General features: G+C 53.4%; 1 protein-coding gene across 1 annotated transcript in view; it reads right to left on the bottom strand.

Annotated features, from left to right (window-relative positions):
* FGD5 (FYVE, RhoGEF and PH domain containing 5) overlaps positions 1 to 15,565 on the bottom strand; it is a 115,483-nt gene that overhangs the window by 5,686 nt on the left and 94,232 nt on the right. Inside the window, exons 12-19 of the mRNA XM_068558152.1 lie at positions 14,505 to 14,573; positions 10,885 to 10,968; positions 9,288 to 9,367; positions 6,961 to 7,060; positions 6,508 to 6,645; positions 5,352 to 5,481; positions 4,477 to 4,607; positions 1,804 to 1,932 (exon numbers count right to left, since the gene is read on the bottom strand). Of these exons, the coding sequence (XP_068414253.1) occupies positions 1,804 to 1,932; positions 4,477 to 4,607; positions 5,352 to 5,481; positions 6,508 to 6,645; positions 6,961 to 7,060; positions 9,288 to 9,367; positions 10,885 to 10,968; positions 14,505 to 14,573 (861 nt within the window). The remainder of the gene's footprint in view (positions 1 to 1,803; positions 1,933 to 4,476; positions 4,608 to 5,351; positions 5,482 to 6,507; positions 6,646 to 6,960; positions 7,061 to 9,287; positions 9,368 to 10,884; positions 10,969 to 14,504; positions 14,574 to 15,565) is intronic.

The following is a 15,565-nucleotide window of genomic DNA, read 5'->3' as shown; positions in this document are numbered from 1 at the left end:
GAGAAACTGTACAAGTTCCTCTCTGAAGAAGTGGCTTTGGAAGCATACTTAAATCCGTCTTTTAAAATTAACCCACACTCTCACTTCCATGACAACTGTTGCTCAGGACCCAGGGCCTCTGGGTTTTCCATTCTCAAACAGGATCCTCTCTCTTTGGTGGTTGGTTAATTATCACTAGCCTTTGTTCATCTGTCTAAGCCAGCATTTCTTCCCCAAGTGTGTTTTCCATGAGATGCTCTGTGAGGAAGGGCCTGCTGTCAGGCCACCTTGGGACTCTCCACATCCTGGGGACCCACAACACGCCCTTGTTCGTTAGAGACTCAAAAGCACTACTGTGAGGAAGTCCCACAAACTGTCTACTCAGGGTTCTCTCAGAGCCCAGTTCTCAGAGGGCCCCTGCGAGTGTCCTGTGGAATGCCTACTTAGGAAGATGCCGCCCTGGGTTGCAGCACATTTCAGTTTGTTCCAGAAAGATCCACAATTTCCTCAGCACGGAGAGCCCCATCTGTGGACCCGTAAGTGAAAGGCCCCCTCAGGGAGGGCTTGCCTCACACAGTGCCCGAGTCACTCAGGCCCACAGTGGGTCCCCTCTGTGTGTCTGCATCCCTCCTGGTCTCTGGGATCCCTGAGGATGGGGCTGACTGCAGCCGGCACAGCTGCAGGCCCCTCGTGAGGGAAGCTTTATGCCCGGAAGAAGGCAGTGCCTTCTGCCCAGTTGCCAGCATCTGGGGTCAGGGGAGAAGGGCCAGCCCTGTGCCGATGTGCACATCCTTGTGGGTAAAGCACCTACCCTGTGCAGCTGGGCAGAATGCATTTAAGTCCCATTTTCTAAGTGGATTTCACCTGTGGAAACCATCAGATGGTGGGGCCTGGACACGGAAATCTTTCACATTATCCCACAGGTTCAGCCTGGGCCAGGACCAGAGCGCCCCCTGCTGTACAGCCAAGCTCACACCTATCTACTCCACAAGCAGGCTTGAGCAAGGCCCTCTCTCTGATATTTTAGTAGACGTAAATGTAAGATGGTCTATGAGATATATATATATATATATATATATATATATATATATATATATATATAAACTTAAGTTTTACTTAGCAGAAGAGTTACCACGAGGCAATACAGTTCCCTGACAAATGCACAGACAAAAAGTAAAGAAGTGGGACTTCCCTGGTGGTCCAGTGGTTAAGAATCCGCCTTCCAATGCAGGGGACGCGGGTTCGATCCCTGGTTGGGGAACTAAGATCCCACAAGCCATGGGCAACTAAGCCCATGCGCCACAACTACTGAGCCCAAGCGCCCTGGAGCCCATGCGCCACAACTAGAGAGAAGCCCATGTGCTGCATTGAAGATCCTGCATGCCGCAACTAAGACCCCATGCAACCATAAATAAATAAGTAAGTAAGTAAGTAAGTATGGTAGCTTCCTCCAAGCTGCTGAATTTTGTCTCAAACAACTGAAGTGGAGAACAGAAAGGAGCTCTCTTTTAGGGAGTGCCAGCTTGTCCTGGATGCTGGGGCTGTGATATCCAAATGCTATGCTGCACAGGTCTGCCTGCTGTACTGCCTTAGACCCACAAAGAAAAGGTAAATTACTCAGATTGGAAATGGACGCATGGCTGCATATCCACATGGCGTCCTTCAGTAAACACCTGACCGACGTGGGAACTGACGTGGGAACCAGATGCAGGACTCATACCGCCCTCTGGTGAGGCGCAGTGCACACCCCACATAGACAGTCTGAGGCACGAGCTTAACCCACGGGCCCTCACGGGAGAGGAGAGAAAGCAGGAACCACTCTACCTCACTGGCCATGTAGGTGTAGAGCACTTTGCCTTTGATGACAAACCAGAGCTTCTTCCAGTGCCTCTTCCCTTTCTTACAACGGCTGAGATAGCCGCTGATGGCGGAGCCCTCTCCGGAGGCGGCCACCTGGCAGAGGGAAGCAGGGCGGTCAGGGCACCAGGTAGTCGACACGGTTTACACAGAGCCAAAATGACACTGCAGACCCGCTGGCAGGGTGTTTATACTGCTTTGGAATCTGAGACTTGGATGATCTCGGGATCCATCCAGCACCTCAAAGGCAGCAAAACTGTACCATGTCTGAGAGACAGGATTTACTGACAGGATTTGCGGACCCTAGACACAGGAATCAAAAACTGCCTGCAGGAGTGCTGCCCCCTGGTGGAGATTCAGATTCCTGGTTCCCTGCCCTCAACCCCCAAGCCCCCAAATTACAAAACTGCAGATATTTGGGGGAAAGTTTCTTCCTTCTAAAATTGATTCTTATACTTTTCAGCTTATTTCTTTCTTATATTTAAGAGAGGATCCCTTTTGTACTGTTTACCTGAAAGGTTTTATGATCTCCTGCCTAATGAGTTTGTTAACTCCTCTAAGTAGTAGTAGTAGTGGTTGTGGTCTGTTGAACAGGCTTCATATGGGGGCTAAGAACACAGGCTTGGAGTAGGACCAATCTAGGGCTCCAGCACAGGCTCTACCAGCTACTAGAAGGGTAATGTCAGGCCACTTATTTCCTCTAAGTCTCAGTGTCCTTACTAGTAAAACTGGAATTAAGTGACATAAGACGGGTACCTGTCAGGTACAGTGCCTGACCCACAGTAAGTGCTCCATAAATATTCACCTTACTATGAGAGCAATAAAGCCAGGTTTTGAAATAATTTCACCTGACTCTCTCATTTTACAGGTGGGGAAACTGAGGCCCAGAGGAATGGAGGGATCTACCAAAGGTCAAATCCTGACTTAGTTGAAGAGAGGGTAAGAACTCAGATCTCTCAGCAAATGTTCTGAAGGTCAGCTAACTTCAGTGTAGGGAGAGAAAGCTACAGCCAGCCGGGTGTTTTGAGAAGTACCAGGAAAGGAACCTGCCCCTCTCCGGGTCCCAGGACTCCTAACACCAGACTGGACTTCTCTCCCCACACTTGACCTGCTGGAGCAGCTCCCAGAGTGAGAAAGGCAGAACGGACAGAACACGTCAGGGAAACCGACTCTGCGATCTCCCTCCCTGACAGATGCTCCAGGGGCAGCATTCCTGCAGACCTTCCCATGGGAAGGAGATCTCACTGCTGAGGTGGAGCTCCTGGGGGAAGAGGAGAGGGGCGGAGGGAGACGGGCGCCCGTTTCTTCTGGAGCTGCTGCAGAGCCCACGGTGTAGTCTTCGCTGAATAACAAAAAGGTTGTCACTTTGGGCAAAAACTGCCAACCTGGCTGGGGCAGATCCACACAGCACCAGGATCATAGTGCCCTGATGCCCAAAGACGGAGAACGGTTCTCGAACTCTGCACCCACAGCTCAGGTTCTATGAGCTCAGCTCATGCAGACACCACAGTGGGAGTGAGAGGGTGATCTTTTCTCAATTTGTGGAAAGGGACTAGTTAAATAAATGATGAGACAGCCACACGATGTAAGAAGTGTGAGATTTATGTGTATGAGCTACTGTGAAATAATGATATCGAAGATAAATTAACTAGAAGAAATGTACAGAGGACCCAGTATATCATCTTTCGGGTAAAAAAAAGGGTCTATGATCGTCTATCTTCATTATGTATATGCACAAAAATTTCTGGAAGGGTCCATAAGAAACCTGATGGTGGTTACCTTTGAGGGGTGGGACTGAAGGAGTCTGGGGAGGGAGAGAAACTCACTTTTCATCATATAGTCTTCTGTGTTGTGAAAAAATTTTTATCACATATGTGTTATTTACAAGATTTTTAAAATGCAAACGGAATTAAGTTAATGGACAGAACTGTACTCATTTAAAATTTGCATCCCTAACACTTTTTTAAGCCCTTACCACCTGCTACTCAATAATGAATATTAATGAGAAAACTTGGAAACAGCTGATCACTCTTCTTTTGACAGCATGTATATTCATGGCACACATTTGTTTGTGGTTGTGATTAGAATACAGACATGTAATCTGGTCCTGCTTGCAGAATGGAATTGAGTTTAGCTAATTCTGAGGTTTCCTGCAAAGAGCCCCACGACCTTTAGGAGGCTCACCACCTGAGCCCGCGTGGGACCCCCAGGGTGAGAGAATGGTGCAAAGCTCGGGGGCAGGGGCAGGGGGCAGGGAAGGGCTGACGTGGGAGACCTGAGCCAGGACGAACGGCTTTAGACCCAAGTGCCCGGGCGATCTGTGCAGTAACCCTGGGGACTAGGTCTAGGCTGGGGGGACAAGTGCAGAGAAGGATGGGAGAGATGTCTCCTAGCACCACCTACAACCACTTGGGCTCCTGTCCTCTGCCACCAACAGGTGTCTTCTCGGTCACCCAGGAGACGGGCCTGTGCTTCAGGGCTGCCTTTGTTAGCGTGAGTCAGGACGCCTCCCATTAGGGATCGTCTTTGTCCTGAAGAGCCTGGTCAGGCTTGGGCGGGGGGTCCGTCCCTGTCCACTGAGAAGGACCGAGAAACTTCTAAATTCACAGCCTCCCACGCAGGTAGCCCCACCCGCCTCACCTCAGTCAGTGCCGAAGGGACTTTCTTCTGCTTCTTGAAGGCTGAGGGGTTGATGCTCTGGAAGACGGACGAGAAGGCGCTACTCGAGAAGCGGGCGGAGGACAGGGGGAAGCTCATGCTCACCGGCCGCCCTGCAGCAAGACAAGCGCCGGAAGGGAGGTGAGCGTTCACGCGGATGGGCACGGAAGCCACGTGTCTGTAAAATCTGAGCTCCCGTCCCTCCCGAGATGGGACCCAGCCTCACTGGGGCGGTTCAGTGTGACCAGAAAGACGGGCACAGCCCCCTCTGCTAACACAAAGGCGGGGCTGGGGGCAGGCCTTCCCTGAGTGCTGGCTAGCCCCTCTTCTCTGAGTCTCCATGAGGCTGGGCTGTCCTCTCCGATGGCCTCAGGTGGCCCCGGGGGGTGGGGGAGGGGGAGTTTGGTTTTAGGCCCAGGATCCACCTGCTTTCCTTCCAGCTGACCCTGCTCTGCCGAAGCCTGTCCCCTGCGCACGGGCTCTCACAGGCCAGCTCAGCTGCCTCGGGCTCCTTTACTGGAGGACCCTCAGCCCCTCCGCGACCACGACGCCTCTGCTCTCCATCTCGTCATCCTTATTGCAAAAAGGCCCCACGGAACACAGGCCTGCAGAGAGGGCCGCTACGCAGAGCAGACGTGAGCGCCGGCCAACCGTCCTCGCCACAGACGCGTGGACCCAGCGTTTCCCAAACTTAGCTGTCCGTGGAACCCTTCTTCTGGGTGCACCTATGCACTTTCTACAGAACCAACGTTTGGGGAAATGGTTTCTTCCTTGAGGGCTGCTTTTGTTCAGAGCCTCCCCAGGAAGGTGGTTGGGAGAAGCCACGTGGGGAAGAAAGGGAGGGTGGTCCCCGGTACCTCTCATCAGGCCTGGGATGTCCCCGCCCCTCTTCTTCAGCTCCCCGTAGCAGCCGTCACACACCTTGGCCATGCGGTCCTTGAGGTACTTCAGAGGGTACTTGTTCCTTGAGCAGTTCCGGCAGACAATCTGGTGGGGGGATGCGTGTCAGAGGGTCTCAACCCCCCAGCACGTGCACAGCGACGCGTCCGCGCCCCCTGCCCGCTTGCCCCCACCTCCTCCAGGGCCCCGTGCTCTGAGCACAGTAATTATGTTTCTGTGCAGGTGCTTATCTGTTTTTCTTTTCTAAAAATTGAGATATAAGGGATACGTAACATTATTTTAGTTTCAGGTGTACAATGTAATGATTCAATATACATATATACAGTGGGCCCTCCATGTCTGTGGGTTCCACATCCACGGATTCAACCAACTGTGGATCAAAAATATTAAAAATATTCCAGAAAGTTTCAAAAGCAAAATGTGAATTTGCCATGTGCTGGCCACTGTTTACACGGAATTCATGCTGTATTTATAACTATTCACATAGCATTTACATTGTATTAGGCATTATAAGCCATCTAGAGATGACTTAAAGTATACGGGAGGATGTGTGTAGGTTATATGCAACTACGACCCCATTTTACATAAGGGGCTTGAGCGTCCTCGGATTTTGGTATCCACGGGGATCCCAGGATCCTAGAACCAATGCCCTGTGGACATCAGGGGAGACTGTATGCTGAAATGGTCACCACAATGTCCAGCGAGCATCCATCTACCACATACAGTTACAATTTTCTTTTCTTGCCATGAGAACTTTTAAGATCTACTCTCTTAGCAACTTTCAACTATACACTACACTTTTGCTAACTATCATCGCCCTGCTGTAAGCTGATCTGTTTTTCTGATGAGCCCGTGCCCTTAACCGTCACAGGATGCTTTCCACCCCGGGATAACCACCACATCCGCTACGACTTCCTTTTGAGAGCTTGCTGGTGTAGTGGGATGGGCCTGGGATTTGGAGTCCTGGTGGGAGGGTACCAGTAAAAGGGGAATTAACTTCACAGGGTTGGTGTGAGCATGCCCCACTCTGGGCCTGACACGCAGCAGCTGCTGGATGCCCCCTGGTCCCCACCGACGCCGCCCCCACGCCCACAGCCCCTGACGGCGACTCACCTTGCCGCAGGCGTGGCAGTGGTGGCGCCTCAGGGTGAGGGAGAAGTCACAGCCGCAGTTCATGCACATCATCACGTGTGTGACAGGCACTAGGGTCGGGGGCCTCTCCCCCAGGCTGACCCCCAGCCTCTCCCGTATCTGGAGCAGGGGAATTGGGCAAGCAGCGGGGTCAGGAGACCAGCTGGATGGGCGCCCCCCTACCCCATACGGGGTGTGTACGTGTGTGGGCGGGGTGGACTCCACTTCTACAGGCTCCCCTGCAACCCCCAGGAGCTGACCTCGGTTACAAACAGAGCCGTAGGTGCCAGGCTCTGGGCTGCACAGTGATGACCCTGAGCCGGGCGCGGGGAGGACCCAGGGCCCTGATGGAAGGAGAGGCGAGGCCTCGGGGGTGTGCAGGGGCCCCAGGGAAACCCAGGTCTGTGAGACGGGCGCCCCAGAAACCCCGCTCACCTCCACGCTATGCTGGAAGGCAGCCAGGGCCTGGGCCTTGTAGTCCTCAGGGAGGGCTCTGCTCAGACAGCTGTGCCACTCGTCCCTCTCTGCACAGGAGCTATGGGCATGAGCTGGAGTGAGCGAGGGGCGCACAAGGGCTCTGCCTTCCGCCCTCTGGGGGCGGACCACGTCCTGGTGGCCCCCGCCCCTCCCCGACGCCGGAGCCTCTCTCCCCCATGCCCGAAACCCCACTGGCCAGCCCGGCCACCCGCCAGACGGGCCAAGGCTTGCACCGCGGCACCTCTGCTTCCGAGCAGGCGGCCCCAAACGTTACTTGTCTTTGGGCTCTGCCTGTAACAAGGGAACATCCAACACTGCTCCTCTAACTCCCAGGGCTGTTGTAGGGACCAAATGACACGTGTGGTGTGGAGGACTCTGTCGAGGACACAGCACCGTGCAAAAGCAAGGGGTCCCACACTTTAGGGGGGCAGGCTGGCAGGGGGGCTGAGGGCCAGGTACCACTGGGAGGGTGGGTGGATAAATGCTGGCAACGGTCACCGTCCCACTCTCTCCACCTTCCTCCTCAGTTTCCCACACAACTTCCCACTCACTCATCCAAAACGCAGACTTCCCATCCCCGTTCCGAGCCTGGCAGGGTCTCCTGAGTGGTGAGAGCCACACCTGGCCTGAGCTGCCCCAGAGCAGCTTCAGGGTGGAAATTCTCGCAGAGCCCCCTAGATGTCATTCCCACCCCGTACTAAGCGTGCGGACTTAAACCAGTAGAAGGGACCAGTTTGGCCTGGGAGGGAGGGTGGTGGGCAGCCAGATGCCACGTCCCTAAAAGGAGATGCATGAGTCCCCTGGAAGCTTCAGCGTGAAGTATCTGGGGCTAGCAGGAAGGTGACCGGCCTGACAGTGGCAGTGGCTCCTTGAGGCCACTGGCCAAAGGGCAGTGCCTCTTCCTAGGACAGACGGGCAGCCCCACCTGAAGGGCTGAGCGTGGCCGGTCAGTACCCTCACTTCACGGTTGGGCAAAAGGAAACCATACCCTGGGCCTCCTCATGCCCCTGATTTTACCTAGAGATAAGGAGAGGAGAGGCCATGGAATCCCACCCAGGCATCACCTCCTCCAGGAAGCCTTCCCTCACTTCCCCAGATGGAGGGGTCACTCCTTAGAATTTCCAAGGCTACTTCTACCCCCTCAGGCAGTAGATAGTAGTGGAGGAGTGCTCTGGCTCACACAGTCCTGCGTTTGAACACCAGTTCTGCCTCACATGGATGTGGAACCCCTCTCTAGGCCTCAACTCCCTGCACATGGGAGAAGCTGCAGGCCCCACCTCCAAGGGTGGTGCTGAGGACCCGAGGATGCGCCTGACACCTGGCAGGTGCCCAGTGCATGTCACCTTTGTCATCACTACTATTACAGCAGTTATGCTCTGCTAGGTCATAACTTTCCAACCTGTAAAGTGGGCTCTTCTGAGCAAATCAAGGCTTAAGACAGTTTGTGTCCTCAGCACAGGACTGGGCACTGAGGACGGGAAAGCGCATCTATGAGAGAGCGTGTGCGTCAGGCCGGACGTCCCATCCCACACCCAGAACCACGCCCACAAGGGGACCTGCTGCCGCCCGGGTCACATGCTAGCTGGGAGGGAAGACACCCCAACCTGGGCAACTCTGTACCCCTACTGTGCCCAGAGAGGCCCCTGGCAGGAGCCCCCGCTCCCTGGTTTCTGAGCCCCACCCCCCAGCTTGACCTGGCCTTGCCCTGAAAGAGGGAGGGGGGAGCTCTTTCTCTGCCAGAAGCCAGCGAGGAGGGGTCCCCGGGGCAGAGCTCGAGGGCCTAAAAAAACAGCCATCTCTGATAGAAAAGCCTTACCCCCAAACAGGGAAAGTAAAATGACGAATGCTCACTCCTTACTTTTCTCTCACTCTCCAGACCTGGAAGCCTAAACGCAGACCATTTTGTGAACTAAGGTGCACCATGCACTTTTCACTGGCTGTAACTTTTCTTACTGCTGCAAAGACCCAATAATCCTTAGGGTTTTACAACGATGAGATATTTTTATATTTAAGCAACGGGCTCTGGAAACCCCTGAGATTCTATGTAAAGTATTATGTGTATGCTCATTTTTTTTCTGGGGAGAGAAGTCATAGTTTTACCAGATTCTCCAAGAGGTCTGTGATCCAAAAAAGGACAAGAAATAACGAAAAGACAAAAGTCCTTTACCCAAAAGGATACCAAAATAAAAATGACAACACTTCCAGCATCTGCTATTCCCAATGTTCCCACCAGCAAAATCCTGCCCCTTCTGCCCCAGACCCTCCCTCCTTTCCCCTCCTCCTACCTTGCAGACAGGGTCAGGCAGGACTCGGAAGTCTCGATCTTCAGGGCATAGGGCACTTTCTCCATCACAGGGCGGCTGACCTGGAAACCAAGAGCGGCCCCTCAGGATGGGGGCGGGAGGGGTCCTGCCACTGCCCCACTCTGAGCCTGAGTTTCCTCATTGTAAAGGGCAAACCTTTCTTACGTGGAAGATGGGGTGTGTGTGTTTGTGTGTGTGTGTGTGCATGCACGCGCAGTGAGGGCTCGGCTGCCGACTCCAACTCTATGGCCACCCGCCCACACCCAGGAAGGCTACAAGCATCCCTCTTAGAACCCATCGTTCTGGACAAGTACCTGTCCAGTGGCCACCCTCCCTCACGGCCTCTGTCACAGACTCCTGAGCAGAAGCTTTGGTTCAAAAAGGGAAGCCGCCTCCCAGCTGAAGGAGGTGTTTCCCTTCCCCTTCTCCAGGTTAGGAGCCTCAGGAGCGGGAAAGCCCCTGCAGGGCCCCTACAGCTCTTCCTCCCTCCCGTCCCTCCGCCCTCCCAAACGACAGCCCGCACCCAGTTCCCCCACTTGAGTGCTCCCCTCTCTGACCCTGCCCCCACGCTGGGCTGGAATTAACTTCCTAAAACTTCCTGCTCATTGAGAATCCCCATCAGCTCCCACCCAGCCCCGTATTCCGGACCCAAGTTACAGCAAGTGAGGTCACAGCTGTGTCGCCTTCCCTTCTCTCCAAGCTCACCCGTGAGAATGTCCAGCTGGGCTGGCATCTCTCTCACATTTAAGAAATACCTGCCACTTGAATAGGTATTTGCACTCCCATGTACATTATTCACAGCAGCCAAAAGGTGTAAGCAACCCAAGTGTCCATGGATGGATGATGGGTACACAAAGTGTGGTCTACACATACGATGGAGTATTATTCAGCCTCAAAAAGGAAGGAGATTCTGACACTTGCTACCACATGGATGAGCCTTGAGGACATTATGCTCAGTGAAGTAAGCCAGTCACAAAAGGACAAATATCGCATATGATTCCACTTATATGAGGTCCCTAGAGTAGCTAAATTCATAGAGACAGAGAGTAGAATGGTGGCTCCCAGCGCCTAGCGGAGGGGGGATGGGGAATTAGTGTTTAATGGGGACAGAGCTTCACACTGGAAAGATGAAAAGAGTTCTGGGGTGGATGGTGGATGGTGGATGGTGGATGGTGGATGGTGGCAGTGGCAGTACAACAACGTGAATGTACTTGATGCTGTCAAATTGTATACTTAAAAATGGTTAAAATGGTAAATTTATATTATGCATATTTTACCACAATTGAAAAAAAACACCTGCTTGTTTCCTCCCTCCGAGCCCTTCCTTATGCATTTCCCTCCTCCTAGGACCCCTTTCCTTCTCTCCCTTCCCTATTTGTCCAAATATTATCCACTCTGAGGGACTCAGCTCCCCCGCCCAGGAGGCCTCCCTCACCCTCACTCCCCCTGGACTACCTACAACAGAATCCTGCTGGAACTCACAACCCAGGCTCCCTCACCTCCGCTGGTCTGTGAGCTCCACAAGCAGGGCTGTGTCTCCGCCTCCCCTGGGGTCCCCCCACCCACCCCAGATATCTACCTTCATGCTGGCCACCGCCAATGCGTTCTTCAGCCGGTACTTCCCATCCTTCTGGGGATACGTGTACAGCAGCACATCACTCATCTGGGGAGAGGGGAACCCCATCAGACGTGTCTTGGCCCCAGAAAGCTGTGCTGGGTGTGTCCTGGAGCGTCACTGAGCAGAGGCATCTTGCATTCCCCGTGACCCACACAGGAGAGCAAAACCGCTCTGGGCTGCAACGGGACACCCTTCCCCGCAATTCCACTCTGACATAGATACCCAGGAGGAACAAATGCAGACAGATGCCCACAGAAAGTCAGGTATGGGAATGTTCCTAGAGGATTATTCATAACAGCCCCAAAGGAAAACAACCCAAACGTCCATCAACAGGTGACTAGACACAGAAACTGTGGTTCATCCACACCTCACAGCCACACAGTAACCACAGAGCAGACAGATACATGCCTGATGACAGGGCTTAACCTCCAACACATGCCAGGGAAAGAAGCCAGACTCTGGAGTACACGCTGCTTCACAACATTTATATGAAGCTCCAGAGCAGGCAAAACTAATCTATACTGATGGAAACAAGGCCAGTGGTTGCCTGGGGTGGGGGTGGGGGAAGGTGCCTGACAAGCGGCACAGGGGAACTTTCTGGGGGCTGGATATGTTCTGTACCTTGACCCAGGTGGTGGTCACACGATGATATACAATTGTCAACACATACTAACACGTACACTTAAAACTGATGCATTTAACTCTATATAAATTAAGCCTCAGGGACTTCCCCGGTGGTCCAGTGGTAAAGAATCCACCTTCCAATGCAGGGGACACAGGTTCAACCCCTGTTCGGGGAACTAAGATCCCACATGCCGTGGGGCAACTAAGCCCGCGCGCCACAACTACTGAGCCCACGCGTCTCAACTAGAGAGAAGCCCGCACAACTAGAGAGAAGCCTGCGCGCCGCAACGGAAGATCACGCATGCCACAACAAAGATCCCACGTGTCGCAGCTAAGACCCAACACAGCCAAAAATAAAAATAAATAAATAAAATATTAAAAATTAATTAATTAAGCCTCTTAAGCAAAGTTAAGGAAGGAAGGGAGGGAAGGGGGAAGCTCCTTGGGGACAGGGAGCTGGTGTGTTCTATTCACCGCCGTACCTCCAGCAACGTAGTAAGTGCTCAATTAATATTTGTTGAATGAACAACTGAAGCTTCCTGCCCCGAAGCAGGGCAGAGGTGAGGAAACATAAGGAAAGTCACTTCTCCTCCGGAGAGAGTGTTTCTGTTTGGCTAAAAGTTTACAGCTTGAAGAGCCGACGCCACGCTCTGGGTGGGGCTGTGGGCCGTCAGTCCTGACCCTGCTCTGCAGCAGCTCTGTGACTATGGACAAGCCGTTGCCCTCTCTGAGCCTCAGCCTCCTCACCTCCCAAGCGGGGGACATCCCCACCCCCACATCACTACAAACATTGAGAGTGGCCCCCAGTGAGCCGCTATGCGTGGGAGCCAAGGCAGACTAGGGGTGTCCTGAGGATAGAACAGGACAAGGCATCTCGGGGTCTGAAATGGAGAAAGAACTCAGGATTTACACTCCTCTCCCTGCAAACAGAGTCTGCTGAGGGGACAGAATGGATGAGTTTTCCTGCCACCAGCTCTCCTGGCGCTTCTGGCCAGGGCGGTGCGGGAGACCCAGCCTGGGCACTGAGCTGCTGTGTGACCTCAGGCAAACCCTTCCTCTCTCTGGGCCTCACTGTCTAAACAGAGTTGGAATAGACCAGGGTTGGCAATTTTTTTCGTAAAGGGCCAGATAGTAAATATTTCAGTTTTTGTGGGCCAGGTGGTCTCTGTCGCAACTGCTCAACTCAGCTGCTACAGCCTAAAATCAGCCACCGACAATCATAAAAGAATGCGTGAGGCTGCGTTCCAATAGACCTTTCTGAACAAAACAGGCAGCAGGCCGACCCCTGGGTCAGAGGAGCCTTCAAAGCCCCTTCTGGCTCTGTTCTTCTAACACTGACAAGGACTACTGGCCATTCCACATGCACTCCCGGGCAGGCCAGGTGCTGGGCTAAGCCCCCGGAATGATCTCAATTCATCCCCCAGCAATTCCCTCGGGCAGGTGCTGTTATTATCATCCCCATTTCACAGGGGGAGAAACCGAGGCACAGACTGGCTACACGACCTCCCAGGATCACAAAGCTCATCAGTGGCAGAGTCAGGGTCACGAGTAAATGAGGGTGCCTCCAAGTGTGTGCAGGGTAGTGTGCTGGTGGTGGCCACACGGTGACCAAACCCCGCCCACCCTGGGGAACCCGCCTGTGTCACTACCACAGCGGTTCCAGCCTTCCTGCGGCTGTCCCTTGAGCCCCTGCTGCCATGGCAATGCCACGAGCACCCAGGGCTCTATGAGTGGTCCATGACCACGCTGCCTGCCTTGCACTGCAGCACCAGCCAGCCAGAGGGAGGGGTTCTCACGGGAGGTGACAGGTGGCTGCGAGGAGGGAACAGAGGGAGAAGAGCCTCTAAGCTCGGCGCCCCTTGTGCTCTATGAGGAGTGGAGTGACCCACTGAGGCCAGGCTGGGGCCTCGGGACACGTGCCACAGAGGCTCCCCAAACCCTGATGGGCAGCCACAGACGTACCGCTTCGGTCAGGCTCAGGATTCCCCTGCTCAGGACCATGAGCCCTCTCTGAAATTCAGTCCTCAAGTGGCAGAGGGTCTATCTGAGGCCTGGTGTAGACCCAGCTCATGAGTGGAAGACCCCATCTGCAGCCAATGACTCCACGAGACTCACAGAGCTCCTCCAGACACACCACGCTCCTCCCGCCTCTACGTTTGCTTATGCTGTTCCCGCTCCTCCAGTGCCCTTCCTTTGTCGGCCTGGTCCTACACACTGACTCAGAGCCTCTTTCCTTTTACTTTGCACACGATTGTAACAAAGTGTAACGAGGCTGTTAGGGCAGCCACAACTGCCAGTAACAAGAGATGACAGCTAACGGCGAAGGAGCAGAGAGAAAAATTACATCCAGCAGAGAGAAGAACTTAAAAGGCAAAACAACTTGCGGGGTGGGGGGGCGGGTCTCAGGACTGGGGCAAAGAGCTGCTTGTAGCTCGGTAGCCACTGAGGTTGATGTTACTATACCCCAGGCCTGGACATTCCCTGGTGTTCCAGACTGTGGCGGTAAATCATCAAAAATGTTACGGATATCCCATCCTGTGCACAGTGGAGAAAGGGCTGGGCTTGGGTCAGAACCCTGGTTCCCTTCTGGGCCTCTGCCACCGACCTGCGGGGAGATCCGGCCAAGCCAACCCTCCTTTCTGGATCTCAGTTTTCTCGCTTGTTAGATAAGGCAGTTGAACAGCTATTCCCGGTTTAAGAACTTCTTGGTTTTAGGATGGGCACCTGGGTAATTAAATTTTGGCAACATTCCCCTCAAAGTCATTCAAGTAATACATGAGGGATGGGTTGTAAAGCCCTCAGCTTTCTGGAAAGCTCGGCTATTCAGAATGATCCTCACCCGAAGGATTACGCTCTGGTCTGGTCTCCCCTTTGCTTCCAGCTGTCCTTGAGTACTGCCCCAGAACACCTTACAGAACTTGACAGTCCTGGGGCCTGGAGGGGGAACAGGTACTTACCAGAAACAGGTGTCGGGGGCGTCTGTTTTTCCCTGTTACTTTCATCAGTGTCCCTTCCTTCAGAAACTCCTGTGGGGAGAGAAGCAGACCTCCGTGGTCAGGCTGACACCCCCCTATGTCCTGGAGAAGGGTGGGGGGAGGCCCTTTAGTGGGAAACAAATTACGGTGCCTCCCAGAATACCAGAGAGCAACTCGTGGGAGAATTCCCAGCTTAGGAGACGTGCTCCGTGTTTGGTGGAGCAGCTCTGGGGACAGGCACCTGGACTTTCAGGAGCATCCACCTTGAATTACACCAACCCCAGACACCGTTCTGGCCACAGAGTGGTCCGAACAATGACTCGCTTGCTGGTTCGCTACCACAAGGGGTCCAATCGGAACAGAGCCTTTGAAAGTTTGCTAAAACGGCTGAAGACCTGTGAACAGTTGTTACAGCCCCCTCAATTCTGGAGGATACAAACAGATGTTTAATAAATATTCACTAAACTGATGACGCGGGCCAAAACATTAGGTGTGATTTTACACCTAAGTGCAATCTCTCATTCCTTTGTTCCTTGTCCTTCACGGACTGGAATAGGTAATAAACACATTCTTTGACTATTCTTGAGCTGAGTTTTATGTTTTCCATTTGGAAGCTTAAAAGTTGGTAAATTTGTCTCTTAAAAAATGTTATTTCTAAATTTATTTATTTATTTTTGGCTGCGTTGGGTCTTCATTGCTGTGCGTGGGCTTTCTCTAGTTCCGGCGAGCGGGGGCTACTCTTTGTTGCGGTGCACGGGCTTCTCACTGCGGTGGCTTCTCTTGTTGCGGAGCACGGGCTCTAGGTGCACGGGCTTCAGTAGTTGCAGCACGCGGGCTCAGTAGTTGTGGCTCGCGGGCTCTAGAGTGCAGGCTCAGTAGTTGTGGCACATGGGCTTAGTTACTCCACGGCATATGGGATCTTCCCAGACCTGGGCTCGAACCCATGTCCCCTGCACTGGCAGGCGGATTCTTAACCACTGTGCCACCAGGGGAATCCCCCAAAATGTTACTTTTAAAATGTTTTGTTGGGGTTCCTGAGAGAT

The sequence above is a fragment of the Eschrichtius robustus genome, chromosome 12, assembly GCF_028021215.1.
Source record: "Eschrichtius robustus isolate mEscRob2 chromosome 12, mEscRob2.pri, whole genome shotgun sequence".
Classification (NCBI taxonomy): domain Eukaryota; kingdom Metazoa; phylum Chordata; class Mammalia; order Artiodactyla; family Eschrichtiidae; genus Eschrichtius; species Eschrichtius robustus.
The sequence above is the reverse complement of the archived record's forward strand: the minus strand, read 5'-3'. Positions and strand labels throughout refer to the sequence as shown.